General features: G+C 45.3%; 1 protein-coding gene and 1 non-coding gene across 2 annotated transcripts in view; one reads left to right on the top strand and one right to left on the bottom strand.

Annotated features, from left to right (window-relative positions):
* Spt6 (transcription elongation factor Spt6) overlaps positions 1-20,829 on the top strand; it is a 94,652-nt gene extending 73,823 nt beyond the window's left edge. The window contains exons 32-37 of the mRNA XM_065452599.2: positions 4,154-4,276; positions 7,816-8,049; positions 10,873-11,074; positions 12,050-12,192; positions 14,838-15,073; positions 20,191-20,829. Of these exons, the coding sequence (XP_065308671.1) occupies positions 4,154-4,276; positions 7,816-8,049; positions 10,873-11,074; positions 12,050-12,192; positions 14,838-15,073; positions 20,191-20,380 (1,128 nt within the window). The 3' untranslated portion in view covers positions 20,381-20,829. The remainder of the gene's footprint in view (positions 1-4,153; positions 4,277-7,815; positions 8,050-10,872; positions 11,075-12,049; positions 12,193-14,837; positions 15,074-20,190) is intronic.
* On the bottom strand, positions 2,425-2,499 carry TRNAA-GGC (transfer RNA alanine (anticodon GGC)). The gene has a single exon. It is a non-coding gene; the product is annotated as a tRNA-Ala (tRNA).
* Positions 20,830-21,111: the final 282 nt, after the last annotated feature.

Below are 21,111 nucleotides of genomic sequence, written 5' to 3'. Positions count from 1 at the left end.
GCTGCCACATTTCTGGCTATCTTTTGGAATGGGCAGACAGAAACAGGGGGTACGCGAATTTAAAACTCGTGCAACGCCCCTCTGTTACGTAGTGGTAGCCTGGAGTGAGATTGATTAAAGAGACACTAACGAAAAAATTTAGTTGAATGGCAATACAGGTAAACCTCGATGAACGAAATTGGTAAAATCTGCAGTTCGCTTCATTCTATTGAAATTTTGTTCTATTGAAATTCAACCTTTTATGCAAATAAGTACAGTCTCTGATCGATTTTTCTTGCATGGAAAGGGAGCCGCAGAATTTTCCTAATTATCAGCCAATTAAAAAGGCTGATTTAAATGAGAAAACAATTTGATAAATTTTGGAGTTAGTGATGAATGATACATTTTCCTGCCACATACGTCGACAATATCTTCTTGGTGCTATGAATTAAGCGAAGCCAGCCACGCTTTCGTGTACATTCCGCCCTCACGACTGATAGCGTCGCCTGCACTGGGACAACACTATTGGGAAAAGCGCTGACAGCGGGAGCAAATGCTTCGTCTGCCTCTCGCTCCAACGGGCCACCAAAACTAGAGATTACACAATCTCCAATACTAAAAGCATAGTAAGACTGCTTACATGGTGCCACGCCGCCTCGGCATGCCGACTCTTTGCAGTACGGCAGGTAAAGCAGGGTGTGCGGCTGCTGTGCTTGCAGCCATGTGCAGCCACAGCGGAGACGCGTGCCAGCTTACCCTAATTTGTGCGTAAACTTAATTTGTGCGTAAACTTAATTTGTGCGTAAAGGCAGTTCATGAGAAGCACATTTTCAGCTATTGTTGCATGTGTTTATGTTCACTGCTGTTCAAGAACTCGCAGTTTATTATTTGTGCTTATGTGTTCTTTCTTTTCTTTCTTTATTTGAACATAAAACATTCATTCACATTGCTTTTTGCTCAGTTATCGATGCCTTTTACTTGCATTTTATTTATACAAAGTGCATCTAGCTTCTCTTGTTTGGCAACACCAATAATGAAGGAAAACGTGTCAGTGTCAAGTAAACGCTTTCAAGCTTTTGGTGTTGCTTGTTGCAGTAATTGCACAATTTTGTGTGACTAAGCGCTTTCATTGACTTTCTTTTCTGTTTTCTGATAAGTGAATGGACGAATTGGTCGAACAGTGAACCTTGACATGTTTTTTAGAGAACAATGTGATTATAAAAATTTTTGATTTGAGAAAATGTATGATCTAGATTAAAAGTAAACATTCAGCAGATATCTGCCTGGTTGGGGACAGTTTAATTAAAGAGAAGGAAAGTTTGTTTTAAAAACCTAATATTTCACAGCTCGACCGGCTCCTTCTTGAGGGGTGAGATGGCGTGAGGCATAGCAGTGCTTATATGCATGTTTGACGCTTTGACAGGCGCTTTGGCGCTTTTCATAGACCTTGAGAGTAAACGACAGGAAGTGTTCCTGGCTAACGATTGATGTTACCCATCATCTTTTGGATATGCCAGGACTCCAAAAGGAGCCACCGCCGGTGGTTGTTTTTTTCTCCAAGATGACAGCACCGTTGGGGCTAATCCGGTGACCATAAAGCTTGCGATGTTCCACCACAGCACTGCGTTCTCTGTTTAGGGGGCGAAGGTCTTTCTCGTGTTGACGAATTTTTTGGGAAGTTTTTAGTCTCGCCATTATATGACGCCGGGCATTTGGTGCAGGTAATCTTGTACGCAACGGCCTGCACCTTTTCAACAGGAACGCGGTCTTTAGGTCGAGGGAAGAGGCTTGTGAGCAACGTGAACCCCTGATCTTCACAGCACACTGGCTTATGTCTCCCTGACGCCTCAAACATATGGCATTGAGACACGGTGCTGTTGCCTGGCTGGCTGGGCAGCTGCCATCTTCCTTTCATTCTTGTTCTGTCGGCAGAGGGCATGGTGTTTAAATGCCTTTGTGTAACTGTTAATCCCGAAGTCATGGATTATTGTGTTCTTCAACTCCACAGAACTGGCGATACAGTTTACAAAGGAACGTGAAAATTCTGGTCCTCTCCCTTTCTTAGTTGTCCTCATGAAGAGAGAGTGACCGAATCGTTCCTTCTCCATATTCAGGAAACCAACACATACAGGATGATATCTTCACTTCACTTCTAATTGCCCCGCCTGCCACTAGTTTCTGTAGTCCAAAGCCTCGTCAAGAGAGCGGACAGAATTTGCTTGTCCCCGCACCTCCAGAAGGAAGAATAGAACACAGTAATCCTTGACCTTGGGATGCACAGTTACACAAAGGCATTTATTGACGTAATAGTTCTGCGGAAACCCGCAAGGTGAAGAGAAGTAATGAATAAAGGGAAAATCAGACATCCAACCGTCCGCAGCAATTGCTACAAAGGAAACCCATACGGGTTCCTCGAAAGAAAAGCCTCAGAGTTGAAGAAAAATTCGTCCTGGTCCGGGACTCGAACCCGGGACCACCGCCTTGCCGGGGCAGCCGCTCTACCCTCTGAGCTAACCAGGCGCCTAGCAGATGGCAGGGCGAAGTCGAATTTGTCGACAACACGAAGCAAAGGCAAGTGTTTGATGTAGTAGTTGACGTAGTAGTTGACGAAGTAGTGGGTTTCCTTTGTAGCAATTGCTGCGGACGGTTGGATGTCTGATTTTCCCTTTATTCATTACTTCTCTCCACCTTGCGGGTTTCCGCAGAACTGCTACGTCAAACACTTGCCTTTGATTCGTGTTGTCGACAAATTCGACTTCGCCCTGCCATCTGCTAGCTGCCTGGTTAGCACAGATGGTAGAGCGGCTGCCCCGGAAAGGCGGTGGTCCCGGGTACGAGTCCCGGACCAGGACCAATTTTTCTTCAACTCTGAGGCTTTTCTTTCGAGGAACCCGTATGGGTTTCCTTTGTAGCAATTGCTGCGGACGGTTGGATGTCTGATTTTCCCTTTATTCAAAGGCATTTATTCATCGTATAGAAGGAGTCGGTAGCGCTCCGAAACTTTTGGTTTTTGAAATAATCTTTGGTTGGAATTCTTCTTCTCTTTAATTCAATGATTTAGTTCATATGAGCAGAGTGTGGCTAGCAAGAGCAGTCAGCATGGGGTTAGAAGAATTAGCACTGAACATACTGGAATCATATGATCATATGGTCAGGGCTCTGTGATTTTATGAATAGGAAATTGTATGGACTGCCACATGCATATGAATGATGTGTTACTCTTTCCACTTATGTGCCTGCATTTCCTCCACTCAACAGTGTGTGAGTGCTTGTGTGTTAAAGCGACACTAAAGGCAAGTAGTAAGTCGATGTGGCCCGTTTAAATACCATTCCAGATACCTCGCAATGCTTGTTTCGTGCCAAGAAGAGACTTAGTTTATGAGAAAATTGCACCTGAAGGGTTTGAAGACCTTTTTTGAAATTCAAATCTCCCGCCACTCAACCATGGGAGTGGTGACGTTGGATACGCCATCGCCACCCTTTGGTGGCTGTCTCTGTGAGGAAAACGGCACTCGACAGACGGCGGTGCCGAGTCAAGACAGAGCGGTCGATTCGCCGCTGCAGCTGCTTTTTGGTCAAGTTACACGTACCGGCCAGCTTGTGCAAGTTTCATGAGCCAGCAAAACCAGCGCAGCACTATGTGAATAGGAAAATACTGAAATGCAAAAGCGTGGGCAGCGCAGAATTGAGCACAAATCAAACCGTTCGACTGCCGCATCATTGTCAAGAGCAATTTCAATGAGTTCTTTATTTTTTTCTAAAAATGAAGTAGAACTGGACAAGTAGCATTTTATTTGATCTTATAATACAACACAATGATGTTTCTTGTAGCGAGTAGTTGAGCACTAGTGAAAGAATTGAACTGAGGAGTGCATTCGTCATCGGGCAAATGCTTGAATGTCCCGGGGGAGCCTCTAATCATGTCCTACATCTACCTCAATTTCTCGATTATTAAGGCTCTGTTAGCGATATTATTGAAGCCTTAGAGATTCTCATCCACTAATTTATCACTTTAGCTTGACTTAGTATTTGCCTTTAGTGTGCCTTTAAGATTTTAGAACTAGCTTTTTTTTATATCTTGCATATTACCACTATTTTAAGTTAATTCATCATAGTGTAGAATGTAGCTTTGGGGTATTGGTGTATCAATTCCCCCCACACTTCATCAATGCAGGGTGTCGACCACCTAACAGTGACATGGAAGGTGTACGATGGCATTCTGCAGCACATCGATGTGAAGGAGCAGGGGAAAGAGAATGCATTCAGTCTTGGGTCTTCATTGATGATCAACAACGAGGTAAGCAGCCTAAACCTGCTGACTTTAGATCCTCCTACAACTGTACACATTTAGGTTCAGTTTTCAGTGTCTTAATGCACATGCGGAGTGCTGATAATATGCAGATTTTGCCTTTAGCTGTGGCTTCACAGCATTGGGGCATGCACTGCTGTGAAGCCACACCTAAAAGCAAAATTCTTGTTAAGGTGGGGGGGGGGCAACTTGGAGGCTAAAAATTCTAGGAGAAAAACTCGCCCAATATTCAAAGGAATATGGTAAAAAGGCGTGCACTGTAAATGAAATGTTACGTGACCTTTCTTTTGTGTGTTGCAATACTCAAAATTTTGAGGAACAATTTAGTCAAGACTGCAAGACCTTGTCTGAGTTTGACCTCCACTACGGCATGCCTCATAATCAGAAAGTGGTTTTGGCATGTAAAATCCCATAGTTCAATTCACAATCTGTTAAATTTAGCTTCAAGGTCACTAAAATTGTTGCTAAAATTGTTGAATGAACAAAATGATTGATGCAGCAGAATTCTGCTTTTATCTTCAGATTGTAAAATTGCAATCCTGCATGACTCTAAAAATATGGGTAACTTGATTTTCCCAGCACAAAAAGGTTCTTACTCCGCATTACCCCTGCAAACTTTTTAGTTCTTGGCGTTTGTAAAAGGAGAACTAAATGCTGTGACGCATGTTTAGTTGCGTGCTGTTAATACAGCAATCGCAATTATGTGACTATTATGCAGGTCAAGTACTACGCTTGCACTCATTGATCAACCTAAAAGCTATGTGCAGTATTGATTTGTCCAAAAGCTGTGAGAAATGGACGCAGAGCGTTCAGATTCATGTGAACATGCCCGTGTGCTTCGTTAAGTGCTCCTTTTTACAGCCGATCTCTCTTATATTTCAGAATTCTAGATGTCACCTTAAAGTTTATTGCAAAAATTGGGAAATAGTTGTATGGACTGCTATGGTTGCGAATGTTCACCATTAAGACACTCTCAAATTTTTATTTACAGAATAAAAAAAAAACATACATTTTCTGAAGAAGCCTGTGAAGATCACCGATATGATGGCAACTGCTGCTTCATCATGGTCGAAGAGCATGCACTGTGCAGTTAATGTAGGCCGCTTACTTGTACCTTTTGAACAGTAAGGTACATTCTAGAAGGAAATTTCCAAAACAGCATTCCTTACTTAGAAGTCGCTAAAAAGTTGCTAATTGTTCTGTCAAGCTGCTCAAAAATGTTGCCAGTCACTCAAGAGAAAAATTGGATGCTGAAGAGCCAAGAGAATTGCTAAATTTAGCAACAGAATTGTTAAAGTGACAATGCTGGCTATAAGATTAACGATGTGGTAGCAGGCGTGTGTGCATGAAGCGCTTTTCCTGTTTCCTCCCTGTCCATCTTTGTCATTCTTTTTTTGTGTTGTAAAGCTATTAAGATGTGCAGCAGAAAGCAAAACTCCCATGCAAGTCATGTCTAGTGCTTGACAGTGCCGTCAAATGGCACCATGTGCGTCGTCATGGGCAACTGATATTAGACATTCGCATGCGCGCACATTTGAATGTGTGTTTACAATGCTGATATGAAATCTTGTGCACTTATAGCTACATGTCGGGTCACCATGTGTGATGCAGTGACCACTGATGCCACCAAACGGACTCCTCCCTGCCTACTACCAGTACTCACCATAGTTACTCAGTGGCTATTGTGTTTTGCTGCTGAATATTTAAATAAGCTAGTATTCAATTCTAATCTGAAACTTGCATGCTCACTGAGTTTGTAGGCATTTATGTCTTGCAATGATATGATAACTCTAATTCCCTTTACTCATGCTGGGAAAACAGGGCGAAGGCGGAAGATTGAAATTCAAGACAGTGAGCAAAACGAAAACAAGGTGAAAGCAGGAGCCAACGTTTCAACAAGTGGACTTGTCTTTTTCAAGGCGACATATGCTTTCCTCATCACAGTATATAAGTATATTATTTCTTTCAGGGACACGATAGTCCACGACCACCAGTGAAGCAGATAATAGAGGGGTGCTGTGCACGCCGTTGACATGCCGGCTTACACGCGGCCGTTGACACGTGGCTGACAGACGGCCGTGTCACCGGCCTTGTCCACAGCACTCCTTTATTCTCAATTCTACACCTTCGCCGCTAACACACCTTTGCTCATTGCCGCACCCACCCGCCTTACCCCCTCTCCCCTTTAGAAGAACCCTACCTATACAGTAAAAGCTCATTAATTCAAAATTTCAGATAATTCGAAGTAACTGCCGCGGTCCATCTAACAATGTATTGAAAGCAATATGTAATGCATCCCGCCAATTCGCACTGAAATCCACACCGCCACTGATAATTCAAACTCCGTGCTATCGGGAATGGATAAAGTGCTAGTGCGCAGAAGCACGTTGGCGATGCTACCGTCGCTGCGTGGGCCGCACAGCTTTGCTTTTCCCATTAGTGGCAAGGACGATAACACTCGCCACGTGCCGTGTTCTTTATGTACAAGCGAAAGCGCGCGAGGGTGAGCCGGCGAACACGACTCAATCTTGTGTGCTCGAGTGAGGAAGGCGGGGAGGAGTGCGCCCTCTCCTATCATGCGCGAGGCACGAGGGTGAGGCGAGGGAGGCACGGGAGGGACGTTCTTCTCTGGTGGCCGCCACTTACAGCATGGCCATGCGGGCACCGTATCTTGAAAGCGATCGGTGATGTGGCCAAAGTGCGCGTCCGCGTGGGCCTCATCTTCAAAGCGATATACGATGTTTGCAGAGTGTGCATAGTGCCGGTAGCTTCGTATGCGATGTGCTGTCTACGTTTCATTTGCATTGAAGCAAGAGCTGTACGAATGTCAATTCGCTCGCTGCTACTGCTGCGTTTCCTCACTCCAGCATTTTTCAGCAAGTTTTCGTGGTCATTGAGCAATATGTATTCATGCTTACCTGTGTGCGCGTGACACCGTGCTTGCTAATTTAGTTAATAAGCAAATGTTTACAAGTTTATACGGTCTGTAAAACTACTGTCCTTACTTTGTATAGCTATCTACTAATTTGCTATCGCAATCGATGCTTCGCTTTTCGGGTGAAACTGCAACTTTTTTTTTTCTCCGCGCCAATCAGCGCAATGATCGCGTGGTTAGAGCAAGAGGCATCTCAACATTGGGCACGTCAGACCGCATTGGCCGCGTCCGGTTACAGTGGCTGCGTTAGTGCTTCGAAGTATAGATGTTGTTCATGCCAACGTGACGTTATGTGTGTGTGTGTATGCTCACTCCACATCAGACTATATATGCGCCTTTACCGTGCGATTTTTTGCTGTGACTTTCATTAGTTTGAATTTTGTATAATTCGAGGTTTCACAGCATCTCCACAGAATTCAAGTTAACGAGCTTTTACTGTATATACTGTGCCGAGGAAAGCATATGTCGCCTTGAAAAAGACAATTCCACTTGTCGAAACGTTGGCTCCCGCTTTCAGCTTGTTCTCGTTTTGCTCATCGCCCTTACTCATGCTGTAATTCACTAGGGACATTTCATGCTTCTGCTGTTTCAGGAATTCGAGGACCTGGATGAAATCATAGCCAGGCATGTACAGCCAATGGCAAGCTTTGCACGGGATTTGACTACGTTTCGGTACTTCCGGGACGCTGAAGGTGGCAAACGAGAAATGATTGAGAAGCTGCTCACCGAGGAGAAGAAGCGTAACCCTTCTAAAATCCACTACTTTGTCTCAGCCTCGCGAGAGTTCCCTGGAAAGTTCATGCTCTCCTACCTACCACGAGTCAAGGTATGTCGTCCAGAATTTTTTGGAATGCTAAATAAAGAGCATGTGTGCAAGAGTGCGAAGAGTGCAAATATTAAAATTAAAAACTTCCTAAATGCTTACATTTACCAGAATGATTTGCCAGAAAGGATGTTATTGGTAATGTTGTTTTGGACATCACACAGCTATGGTTGCACTGTGTGTTGTATACAGTAAATACTACTAATAAAGACGCATTGTATTGTAATTTCCCTACAATCTCGGTGCAGCCTCATGCTAGCTGATCAAGTGGTGCTGAAGAAGAGAAGTGATGTGATGTTGCTCTTGAAGTACATTCGAGCCTTGATTAGCGAACGCAGATATAACAAATTATCAGGTATAATGTGGTAAATCTTAAATGTTTCTCCCTGATATCAGCATGTAACGAATAGAGTCAATGACCAGTTTTTCTGCCATCCGATTTTTCAGACATGCCCGATAATTCGGACGCCTTCGTAGCATAGCCACAAACCCCATAGAGCCAGCGTATAAGGACGTCTGGAATTTCAGATGCTGAAACCCTTCGCTGTCTGAGTTTCTTGTTTTTTTGCTGTGAAAGCAGGTTCAAAAGTGCATTAATCAAAGCCACCACCGCCGCCATTTTTAGTGTCCCACAGCGTCGAACCAACACTCGTATTCTGATGCACTGGCAGCCGTAGCCACTTCCGCAATGGTAGGACTAGCTGCTTCGATGTTCGCTGCGAAGCTTGGTGCTGTTTATTGCTGTGTTTTTCATTGAAAGAATTTGCCACTGTCAGCAATGCCGCCGACTCCCTCTTTTTTATCCTCACGGATGGCTTCGAAGCACGGGAAGTATTGGATCATGCGTTGCATGATGCTGGTTTCCAAAAGTCAATTTTGTCGTAAAACAGCTGTATTACGCAGGCAAGCATATGCAATGCATTGCGGTCAAGCATACCAAGACTGGAAAGGGGCCACTGTCATGGGACCCAGCATGTATTCATTAATTATACATATGTGCACCTGCCATCTCCTGTCACAGTAGAGCACCGATACACCTAATAAGCGTACTGGCAGGCCCTCGGAGCTATTTCAGATGTGCCTGTGGTGATTTCAGCTCTTGGGGGCGGTATGCATGTTGTGCTGTGGAGAACGTATACTGGACAGCAAGACAACCAGATCAGAGAAGGGTCTGGTGTACTTGAAGGTGGACAAAGGGCTAGTGGACTAGCCAAACACAAAATGCCAAGAAAAAGACAAGAGAAATTACAGTCACTTTTTGAGCTTTGTATTTGGCACCATTTTGCGTGCAATTCCTGAAAGTTGGCTGTGTGTACCACAGGTGTTTCTAGAAACTGAATTTTTCTTTGGTGCAGGCACTTGGATCATAATTGTTATGTGCATTATGCTGCAGTTATCCAAACCAGGCTCTATGCCCAACGCCTAAGGAATTACTTTTGTAGAGGGATTCGTGGCCTGCAAAGTTTTGTCCCTGGACTGGACTAGTTAACTCATAGGCAACTAAATATCACGTTTGGATATGTTGCAAACTCTCATGCGTTCCTCAGAAAATCACACTTTTACTTTTGTTAGCAAAGTAGTACTGCATTTACCCAAATCTAATGTCGGCCTTTTTTTTTTCCAAGAAAATCGTTCCGAAAGTTGCCTTTGCGTTACAGTCGGATAAGAAACCGAAACTACGTTATGCAACATCACCACTATCACAAAATGGCGACAGAACACAATTTTATTAAAGTTGCTGTCAGTTCATTTTGTGCTCGACTATCATCTTGAGTTGTATTTTCGGCCAGTAACTCTCAGATATGCAATCACTTTTGTAAGATTTCGTGCGACTCTGCACTGGATGCGCTGGCATAATCAGTCGCTAGTGTTTCTGGCACTGTTATAATTTCGCTATCTATGCACAGTGCCAGGAATGCTGCGGGACACATACTTCGACAAGTGCTAGGCAGAGTCTCGCGAACCTGATAGCAGTATGTCTTAATGTGATCGCTCGAGAGTACCGCCCCTGTGTTTTTGGTATCTGTGGCCAGTGTAGTGCAAATGGCGAAGATGATAGGCCGCATTCATTATGAAAGCTCATAAAATAGATTGTTTCCCTTCTGTTAAGGTAAATTCTGCAGATCTCATTTTTTTTCCGATCACGAATGTGAGGACATGCTATGTCTCTATTTCATATATCGAGCGTGTGTTACATTCAGGTGCGTATTACATTCAGGTGCATCTTTTATTCAGGTGTGCTTATATTTTCTTACTTTAACCCTGCTAAAAATGAGTGTGCATTAGAATTGGTTAAGTACGGTGCGCCCCTTTCAAGGTAATTTTGTTGTTTAAGTTATCAATCAAACAATCTATCAAGCAATCAATTAGTCAGTAAATAAAAGCACTTTATTTTTCAAATGCATAGAGAACAAATGCAGCAGTATCTAAACTGATAGCTGAGATAGGCTAGTTTCTGGTCCAGTTAAAAACACCACATGCAGATATGGTGCAGAAATAACAGCATAACATACTGAAATGATTAAGCAATTTGCGATTTAGTTTTAAAATGTCTCAAAACAAGCCTTAATGGCACTTAAGATGACTTTCTTAATGACTTCAACATGCCTTTTTTTTTTAGTAGATCAGTAAGTTTCCTTCACCATGACTTCTGGACTGGTTTGCTTGTCACTATTTTGACATGTACAGATGTTGCAGAGTCTACTAAAATAGTTCACCGCGGATTAGCAGGATATGCCTGGCTGCTTGAATTGTTGCTCTCACTGTGCCATGTACTAATTGGACCAAATGAATGAGCTCTCGTGCTTGGTTGTAATTTGCCTGCAGGTTCGACATGAGTATGTTACGGTGACACCTGAGGGCTTCCGCTACCGACAGCAGATGTTCCACTCCGTGGGCTCCCTGTTCAGGTGGTTCAAGGAGCACTTCCGGGACCCCATCCCCGGAACGCCGAGCAGCGTTACTGCAGTGCGCACACCAATGGGCCAGTCATCCTACATTGGTGCCACACCCAGCATCAACATTTCTAGTGAGTGGGCATTCTTGGCCCTATTTTGTCTTATGATGTGTAACAATTCCACAAACATGCACTGTTGGCCCATGCTGCCTTTGTGTCTCGCATGGGGAGGCATAGCACCTTTGCATTTTGCTGTGCTCTGGGCGTCAAGCAGCACTAATTGGGGGGAGGGAGAAAAAAAAACAAGCTGTAGCAAAAGATAATGCAGCACCATTCAAAGCAGAAATTGGCAATTCTTGTGTCATGCATTACGCTTGCACTCATGCGCATGTTGTGTACTCGAAAACCCTTGGGGAAACACAGATCGGACTTTTCCTTCTGCACACGTACGCCGACCAATAATGATGACTTGTACATTCGGACAGCTTTGCAGCAGTGCCACTCGCGCCATGGACCTAATGTATAAGGATGACTGAAATTTTGGGTGCCTCGCGGTATGCCGTTTGATAACGCGGACTCAGCTTGCATGACTGCATGAAAATTCAGCTGTAGTATTAAACAAAAAGAAATGTGTTCTTGTTTTGGTATAACGTCTTTGTCTTCTTAAAACCAAACCTAGAGAAGCATTCAGTACTTGCTGACCACACCCTAACTGCGAAAGAAGCAAATCCAAGCTGCTAAGTTGTAAAGGCTACATTTGTGGTTTCTTGTTTGTGTTTTGTCTGTCCAGTGTTTTTTCCTTTACATGTTAAATAGCGACACGGTCTCAGGTGGCTTCGTAGGCTGCTGTTGGGAATGTTAGTTCTTTAGAATCGTCAAGCAGCTTCAAATGCTGCCAGCTTCACCCTTGATGTCTGTGCCATCAAGGGCCGCGACAAAGTGGTGCCGCCCAAATTAGCAACATTTTACTGCTGTATCTACTGTTCAGTCTTTGTGCAGCTGGGTGTAGGCATGCTTGATGTGAATCTATTGCAACTGGCATTTGCTTAATTTGATATGTGATATACTCACATACATATGCCTCTTGTCTTTCTGCCTTGTAACTAGATGTCGACCCTCAGGCAATCCAGAGAGCAGCAGCCAACATTTCCAATCACATGTTTGCATCATTATCTCAAGTGGCCGGACAGACACCGTCATTCCCAACACCTTACGGGGGAACCTATGCCAACGCATACCCTTATCACCAGGTAAATTATGCATTCTTTTGCTTTTCATCTATGACACGAGACCTAGAACCCGGTTGTGTGATTTTCAATGAATGACAACTGATTCGCCTGAAATCTCCGTGCAGCTGTATTCAACCATAAATGTATCTATGCTCTTCGTCAAAGGCATACAGTCCACAACACCAACTAGAGCTGATACCAGTTTGTGCAGTAGTACTGTGATGCTCTCTATTGCGCTCATAGGACCTGCTTTTCATCACTATTATTGAGGTGGCCTTCAAAGAAAAATTTGTCCGGAAGTTAATGGGGGGTTGGGATTCAGACTGCTGACGTGGTGGCCTTCACAGATGCATGAGCAGAAGAGGCTAATCATTGGGCCGTAACCAATGTTATGATAGAATAGCCATCCCAAACCTTCAAACACCATCTTCAGATGAATTTTTTATTCCTTAGTGGAGTGAAACATGCTCAACGCAGCATCACAGACTAAGTTTCATCTCTCCGAGGCAGAAAAAGTACCTAATGGACCTAGCTGACAGCGTTTTCTGGTGGTCAATTGTCTCTCCTGAAAGGAAAGTTGCATGCTGCAGTGGCTTATGGCCATTATAGCTTTATTCTGCTGAGCACAAGATCACGGCTTCATTTCCTGACCATGGAAGCCACATTTGGATGGTGTGATAAGCTAAGTGAAAATACTGGTGTACCAAAGGTGGGTCTACGTTAACCCCAGGTGGACAAGTTTAATGCTGTGCTGTCCACTGTAGTGGCTCTCATAACCCAGGTGTTGCTTTAGGGAGTTGAACCCCATCAGTACTATATTATTTAGTCACACAAAAGGAAATTAGTTATGGGTGAAGAAGTGATTCCAGCTGGTTTTTCAGTTCTAAGAAATAAGGCTCAGTAATGAAAAAAATTGTGAAAATGATTCTTTTGGTAACATACTACAGTTGAACCTCGCAATAATGAAATCAGCAGGAAACACAAAAAAATTCGCTTTCACGAGAATTTCATTGTGAAAAGAGATAGCACCGATAGGTGATGCATTGTAGAACAAAACTTTGTTGTCAAAATTCTGTTAGCCTCCTTTGCGAGCATTGGTTGAGGATATAAAACTGCATTGCCGACAGTACAAAGTGCGGTGCATGCGTCGACCAGCAGTGGCACTGCCACGGCACAGTATTCTCGGTCAATTTCTTTTGGAGATGTGATCACTTTTGCTAGATTTTGTGTAACTTCGCACCGGACGCAGCACAGCAGCACATGCAGCAGCATTTCTCTAGCGCACTCTGTTGCCTGTAGACGTCGACATGTCCGGTGCCGAGCGCAAAAGTGATCGTATGTCGTGTACCCGAAGGCAAATGATCGAGATTATGGCACTGTCGCGCAAATCTACGTCCAAAGCCAGCGTTCTTCAAGCAAGGGATGCATATTCCCGGACAATCGCTCAATCATGGTCCAATGCGTGACATTCCATCTGCTGCGACCGCCATCTCAAGCGCCATAAACAGTTCCAGGTTGGTGGGACGTGGACTTCCTTGTATTTGCTGCATTTTTCTCACCGAGGCACACATTACGCAGGGCACTGCCGTGATCGGCGATTTTTGTTCGAAATGCGCGTTCAGTGTGCGTTCAGTTTCGCCTCAGGCAATTGGCCTATGCCTCGCTGAGTCATCAGCCGCAGGGAACACAAACTGAAAGCGCGTTTCGAACAATGATCTATGATCTTGTCTAGTAGGTGTGCGAAAACCGTCGTCACATGTCAGTAGCAACATGCGTGCCGCTTTAAACGGGCGACCAACAAACAAGATGGCGGCCATGACGTGTTTCCAGCGCACTGATCGCTTCTGACGCTTGGTGGTCTTTGTGAACTAAAATAGCAGTGCCCACACAAGTGTAATGTGGTGGTATTTTATGTAATTTTAGTGCAAAACTATCACATTTGAGCGCATTTTGGAACCTGCTAGTAGGTAATATGCAGAGTTACGTTCCGGCAAATTTCGTTGATGCGGGATCGCATTACAGCGACATTTCATTGGTGAGAGGTATGAAATGCATTGAATCCTATGGGCGTTCGCCAGTGATACGAAAATGTTTCATTGTTGCGGTGTTTCATTATCGCGGGTTTCGACTGCAGACTAATGTACTCATTCTGCTTAGATATACTGGATAGCCACTGTCTGAGCAAATCTTCGTCATAATAAAAAAGGGGGTAGATGCAAGACACACTTTAGTAATTCTGCAGGCTTGTCGTGTAGCCAAGGGCAAGCGAGGTTCAACAAAGTCAGTTCATTCCAGTGAGTCTAGTGTGCCCAGTGTAGAAAAGGCAGGAGTCACCAGAATGGAAACAAGCCTGAAGTGTGTGTTTAAGTTACTGCTGTCCTAGAGACTTAAACAAAAGCGCACACTCATACACAGCAATTATCAGAGGTGTCTTTCTGCATTCCCAGTAACAGCTGTGCCTGTGCACGCAGTGGCAAGGTTTTAGGTTAGCTGGTGCATGAGTTCTTGGGAGCACGATTGTTTTGGTGGGCCAGTCCTTAGGCCATAGTTTTATTATGGTTAGTTACACTAGCCATTTCTCTTGCAGCAGTATATTCACGAAACCCTGGGTCGGTGAGCCAGGCCCCCATGCATCTAACCCCCTTCCCTTTTTTGCCCCCTTGCAGCAGCCGTACACACCCTCACAAGCGATGGCGACGCCACTCGTGACCCCATCGTACCACCATGCGGTGGCCACACCATCGGTGACCCCTCGCTACCCACAGACCCCTCAGACTTCGTGGGCGGCTGCCCAACAGACACCACGGGGCGCTCATACACCACGGCACACGCCAGCGGCTGTTGCGGCCGCTGCAGCTGTCATCCAGGCCAACCCCATCCCCACCGTCGTGTCTGGCACCAAGTAAGCATCAAGGCCTTCCCAGTGTTTTGGACTGTTATTAACACTCTTGCTAAGTGTGCGATGTTCCACTGGCCAGCTGATCTGCTTGGTGCTGTAGCTTTAAAGGAAGCCGCTAACCACACAGTGAATATTTGAATGGAAAATGATGAAGCTAGAAGAGCTAGCTTAGAGCTAGGGCAATGCCAGCATTGATTGGTTATAAGGTGGATCATGCTCTAGCTGACGTTAAGAGGAGGAAGTATAGTATTGGCCGATCATGGAACATGTATAAACATAAAGGTTTGTGAATGCGTTCGCAACTACAATATAACAAATCAAATATTATCCTGTCTGACTTGGCCCTTCAATTAAATAAGCACTATTTGCAAATGCAACTGTTTTTTTTTTTTAATAGTTTCCTGCTCTTGCAAATACTAGGATGTGAACGTTGCTTTACAGCTCTCATTGCCACTTATAACATAACTGCTTATAGTGCAGGACTAGATATGATGCACTTTTCTGGCTCCCGTTTTTCCTCCCATAAAACTCATTGTATGGGAGGATACATTACATACAGCTCCCTCACGTGAGCTTTTGCTGTTCCTACCAGTATGCACACAAACCAACTTTGCTGTGCACGTTCGCGGTATTTGCCGCATGATCATCCATGAACCCTGTGCCACGCATGCTGCCATTAGTGCAGCCTATGTGCATGAGCTCGCACCAGATCAATGTGTACTCATGTATAAACATACATCAAGGGCGAGCTTCCCATGACAGTATGCCCCCCGATAACCCCACCGGCTAGCCCTAACCAGTGCTGCCTTGTCGGGAGTCGGGGACTCGGTGGTTAAGGGGGGACGCGGCTTTCACATCGCGACAAATAGCCAAAAAATAGAATTTTTGGAAATCACATTTTCAATTTCTAGGTATTACTCATTTTCTATTTCATTCTGAAATATCATCACAGTAAACCACGTAGAAATGCTCTAATTTGGCGCCCAACGTGGGGCCAAATGTGGGGGTTCCACTCTGCGTGCGGCTAGGGCTGAAGGCGAGCTCCGGATCTAGCCCCACGCAGTCGCTTCGTGGTACTCCCAACCCGTAGCGCGGGAATCACGGCTACGCCGGGTTCGGACAAATAAGGCAACCAGCGGTGTCAACGGTAACAACGTTTATTGCAATTAGCAATATCGAACACTCGCAGAGGGATGTCCTCTCTGTAATAGTAATAAATAGGCTGGCCTCGTTGCCCGGGATAGTCAGGCAACGTGGTCACTCACGGGTTGCGGCAGGTACTCCAGTCCGGCAGGTTAGGGGTCCGGCCTCAGAGAGAGAGCGTCTCCCCCGGTCGCGCTGTTTTGTACCTTTTTACCTGGGCGAGGGGAATGTCCTCCTCGCCCGTAAGCTACCCGCCCGCGAGTGGGGGTGGAAGGGCGCGCGCGCGTCGTGAGAGCGATGGAGAATCGGGAGAGGGCATAGTGCGCCTCTCCCCGGTCTATGCCGGCGCTCGACGCGACGGCGCGGGGGAAGATGGGCGCGTGTGCTCCCCACATACTCCAGCGCAGTTGGCCATTGGTCTGGCGCTCGCGTTGTCTGCTCGGCTCTTAGCACCTCGCAAGTCTGGAAGTCTCCACTCACTGTAATCTCGGCGTGTCAAAAGAGGTGCTACACAGACATCGCAGTAGCGTGGCTGATCCCTACGTTTTAGGACGTCTCAGACCCGCGGCTAAGCATACTGAGCATCGACCACGCGGACATCGCGACCAATTTTCGCGTGCGGAATCTGGACACGCAGCTAAGCCTTTCAGCACTCGTCGCTTCGGAATTTGTGACCATGCACATTGTGCACCTAATCCTCGGATGCGCTACTAAGCATTTCATGCATAGGAGTCTCCAACTCTGCGATCAAGCACATCGCGTGCGGACATCACGGACTCTTGCCTAAGCATTTTGTGCATCGGCGCTTCTGACTGCGCGACTAAGCACATCAAGTGTCGACTCCTCAAGGCCGCGACTACGCATTTCGAGCATCGGCACCTCGAAGTGCGCAAATCAAAGGGCATAGACCCAAAAAGTCGCCTGTAAGCAATGACAGCACAAACTACAAACCTGGTGTATTTTGAGAGATGTGAACTGCTCCAAAAACTTTTGAGAGGCGTTTTCTTAAAAGTGTGTTTTGGGCATTCTGCGTTGTCTATGGAAGGGGTAGCATGGGCATGCCTGGACCAATTTTGATCCTGTTTGTTTTTATGTATTCCCTGAAGTGTGCTTGAGGGTATGACAGTCTTCAATATCTTGCTGAGGGCTTAGTTCTTTTTCTGCATGGCAATTTGTGAATGACAAGTTCTGGTACAATTACTGAAAGTGAACATGATGTTCTGTGTAAAAAAAATAAAGCAGTTAAAAAAGTTTTGAAACTGTTGTACCCTCTAGTGCTCTCTTGAGCAGAAATTAAAACTACAGGCAACTCCCTGGCATGTTTAGTTACTGTGCCAGGTTTTCCACAAGTGCAACACATGTAACATTTTGTAACTTGAAAAGTAGTCAAGGTATCGTAATGAAACTGCATATTTCTTTATTTCGGACACTTTCGAGTGTGGTTGCCAAATTTTGTTGCTTTAGGCCAAAGAAGAAAAAAGTTAGCTCTGATCCCCACCTCCCCCCTTAATGTTGCAGTTTGGTGCAGAGTCAATAAAATGCTTCGCAGAGGCTGTGTGGCATTTGGAAAAAATGAAGAAGCCACCTCACTAACGAAAGTGAGGGCACATTCCGGTCATACGCTTCGATTCCTGGACACACGCGGCTGCTTGGTCTACATGTTTTCCAAATGCATGCCTTTGAAAAATGTTGTTTTGGTTATAATAGTTTGATGTAATAGTTATGCAAACCTGCAAGGTGGAGAGAAGTAATTAATCAAGGGAAAATGAGATATCCACCCAATCGTAGCAATTGCTACAAAGGAAACCCATACGGGTTCCTCAAAAGAAAAGCCTCGCAGTTTAAAAAAAAATTAATCCTGGTCCAGAACTCGAACCCGGGACCACTGACTTTCCATCTGAGCTCCATCTATCATCATTAGTTACTTCTCTCCACCTTGCGGGTTTCCGCAGAACTATTATGTCAAGCTCTTGCCATTGCTTCGAGTTGTGGACAGATTTGAATTGGCCCTGCGATATGCTAGCTGCCTGGTTAGCTCAGATGGTGGAGCAGCTACCCCAGACCAAGAAGAATTTTTCTTCAGCTGCAAAGCTTTCTTTCGAGGAACCCGTGTGGGTTTCCTTTGTAGCAATTGCTACGATTGGGTGGATGTCTCATTTTCTCTTAATTGCTTATAATAGTGTGGTACATACCGCCTATAGTGAAAAAATTTGCTACTCCAGCAAGTTGCATTATAAGCAGTTTATGCTATACAGTCGCCGACCGTTTATTCGGACCTCACGGGGACTGCGGAAATGTCCGAATAAACAGGTGTCCAAAAAAGCCGATTAAGCAAAAAAAAAAAAGCATTTATTTCCACGCACTTATTATGGTCGCGGCAGTAGGCTTAAAGAAATCGTAGATACGCCTTGCATGCTGTTCCATTTCCGCGCAATCAGATAAGCCTGAATCTTGGAGAGGGTCGTACGGTCACTATAGAAGGCTGAAAGCACAGTCACTGCTTGTACACGCTCCGCAAGCGGCGGCACCGTAGCACATGGTGCGTCATCTTCCGACTCGGAGTCATCGTCTGGTGGTGCAGCAGAAACCTGACGAATGATCTCGCCGTCGTCGAGTTCTGCACATGTCAGTACAGCAGTGTCAGCACCTGTGAAACTATCAAATGAGACGGTGTCTGGAATCGCAATGCAATCACTGCGCAGGTCTCGGCAGAACATTTTCGGTGTCAGTAGGGAGCACATCGTAAGGCGACAAATTCTAGGCCTCCCAGTACCCGCTTGCCAGCATTCCCCAGTGCAGTCTGCACAGGCACTGTCGGCGCCATTAGACACTTGACGCGATGTTTCCTTATGCCGTGTTGGATCACTGTAACCTCGACCCAACACACAAAGCAAACACCAGCACGCCGTCACGCCAACACCAGTCGCACAAAAGAAAAACGTGGCCTACTTGCAGCGTTGTGCACGAAGAAAGGAACAAATTGGGGCTGAAATTCTGTAGGAGTCCACCTAGTGGACTGTCCATTTCGGCCACTGCTGATTGGCTGGGGCCGCTTGACTCCTCTTCTCTCATACAGCTGCATCCAATCAGCAGCGGCCGAAATGGACAGTCCACTAGGTGGACTCTTACAGAATACACCCCCCCCCCCCCCCCCTGCTTCTGGATTGTTTTGACATGGCTTACTAAGCTGAGACCGGGACTGCTGTAGCCACTCTATCGAACCAGCCAGAAACGATGATGATGAGCGGGGATTTGCAGTAGCGCCACTTCATGGGGCAGCAAGGAGGCTCCGTTCAAAACAGAAATGACATTCAGCAAGTCAAACCATGCACCGGTCAGAGTCGGTGCATGGTGCTCTCGATCGAGTTGGCTCAAGGAGTGGCCAAAAAATCAGACGAGAGGTTGAAAGGTGTCCAAACTTTCGGCAGTTGTTATACATTATTGTCTATGCGGAGAATGGCAGTGCTGCGAAGCAGACCGAATAATCGAGTCCTCGAATCGAGTCCTCGACTGAAGCGGGTCCTCGAATAATCGAATTTTTGGAGTCCGAAAAATCAGTCGGCGACTGTATATGTATTGTGATTAAACATTGTTGTTCTATAACAATAATGGAAAATGCCATTCAATATTCGAAAACTATTTTGTATGCATTTGCTATTTGACTTGCTTCTGTCACTATGCGGTTCATACTCCATTCAGTCTCAAAGGTTACTGTACGCACACCCTTGGTAGAATAGATAATCTCTCATCTAAAGCAGTAACAGAATAGGTGCCAAGCGAAGGCAAACACAATTTGAAGTGCAGGAAAGCTGTGAGATCAGGAAATTTGCAGGCATATGAGCGCGGGGTGGGTTAGATTGATGCAAGACAAGGGTTATTGGAGATCTTTGGAAGAGGTCTTTGCCCTGCAATGAACATGTATAGACCGATGAGAAGGATGTGTTGCCCTACAACTATGTGGATACACTCTTTTGCAGGAGCACAGGCAATCCATCGATTGCCGACTGGAAGCGCATGGCGGAGCAGTGGGCAAAGCAACGCATGGAGCAGCAAGAGGCATCCAACCGTGCGTCTGTGCGCCGCACTCCGACAACTCGTGCATCCCCGAGCCCCATGATCGAGTCGACACCGGCTGGCGATGCGACACCGCTCATAGACGAACAGTAGTCAAGAAGCTGCCTCGGCTGCTCACGTTGGGGAGCTGTTTTATAAGCTGTAATGGACTGCCTTTCTTGAGGAACTGTGGATACCCTTTTCTTGTGATTTGTTAGGTACTGTTTTTTTATATATATATATCTTCTTTGGGAAGATGCTTTGGGGGAAAATAATGCTGCCAGCCTGATGACCTGGCTCTTGGCCCCTTTGCATGCTAAATTGCATGTAGCAACTAAATCATTGTGGCATACTATGCCCTTCTCAGAACGAAATGACCGTGCGGCGCAAGCTTGGGAACTGAATCATGCAAGAATGGAGAAGCGATCCTTGCCGCCTTGCCATGTAAATAAGTTTTTCTCACAAGCAGTTATTTAAACTGTGTAACTTACCTTTCCATTTTTTTTTTTTTGTCTCAAGTGAAAGTGGTACATGACGAATAAATATGCAATGCAAATTCTCTACTCGAGTGTCTGCTTCAGTCTATGGCTTGAAAAGCCGGAAGGGGCATCACTGTCACATATGTTCCCATTACAAGGCTGTGTTGAAAACAAATTTTCTATGTACGAATTTACAAGTTTTAGACGCTTTGCCACATGTATCTTGAATGTAAAGAAATGACACACTTGGCGCATATTAAATTTCGGAAACAGTTGTTTAAGGTATAGTAATTCGATCTTGAAGCTTATCTTCAAGTACAGTAAAAGCTCGTTAATGCAAATTCCACGGGGATGGTACGAAAATTC

Source organism: Dermacentor albipictus, chromosome 2, assembly GCF_038994185.2.
Source record: "Dermacentor albipictus isolate Rhodes 1998 colony chromosome 2, USDA_Dalb.pri_finalv2, whole genome shotgun sequence".
In the NCBI taxonomy this organism is placed as follows: Eukaryota; Metazoa; Arthropoda; class Arachnida; order Ixodida; family Ixodidae; genus Dermacentor; species Dermacentor albipictus.
The sequence above is the reverse complement of the archived record's forward strand: the minus strand, read 5'-3'. Positions and strand labels throughout refer to the sequence as shown.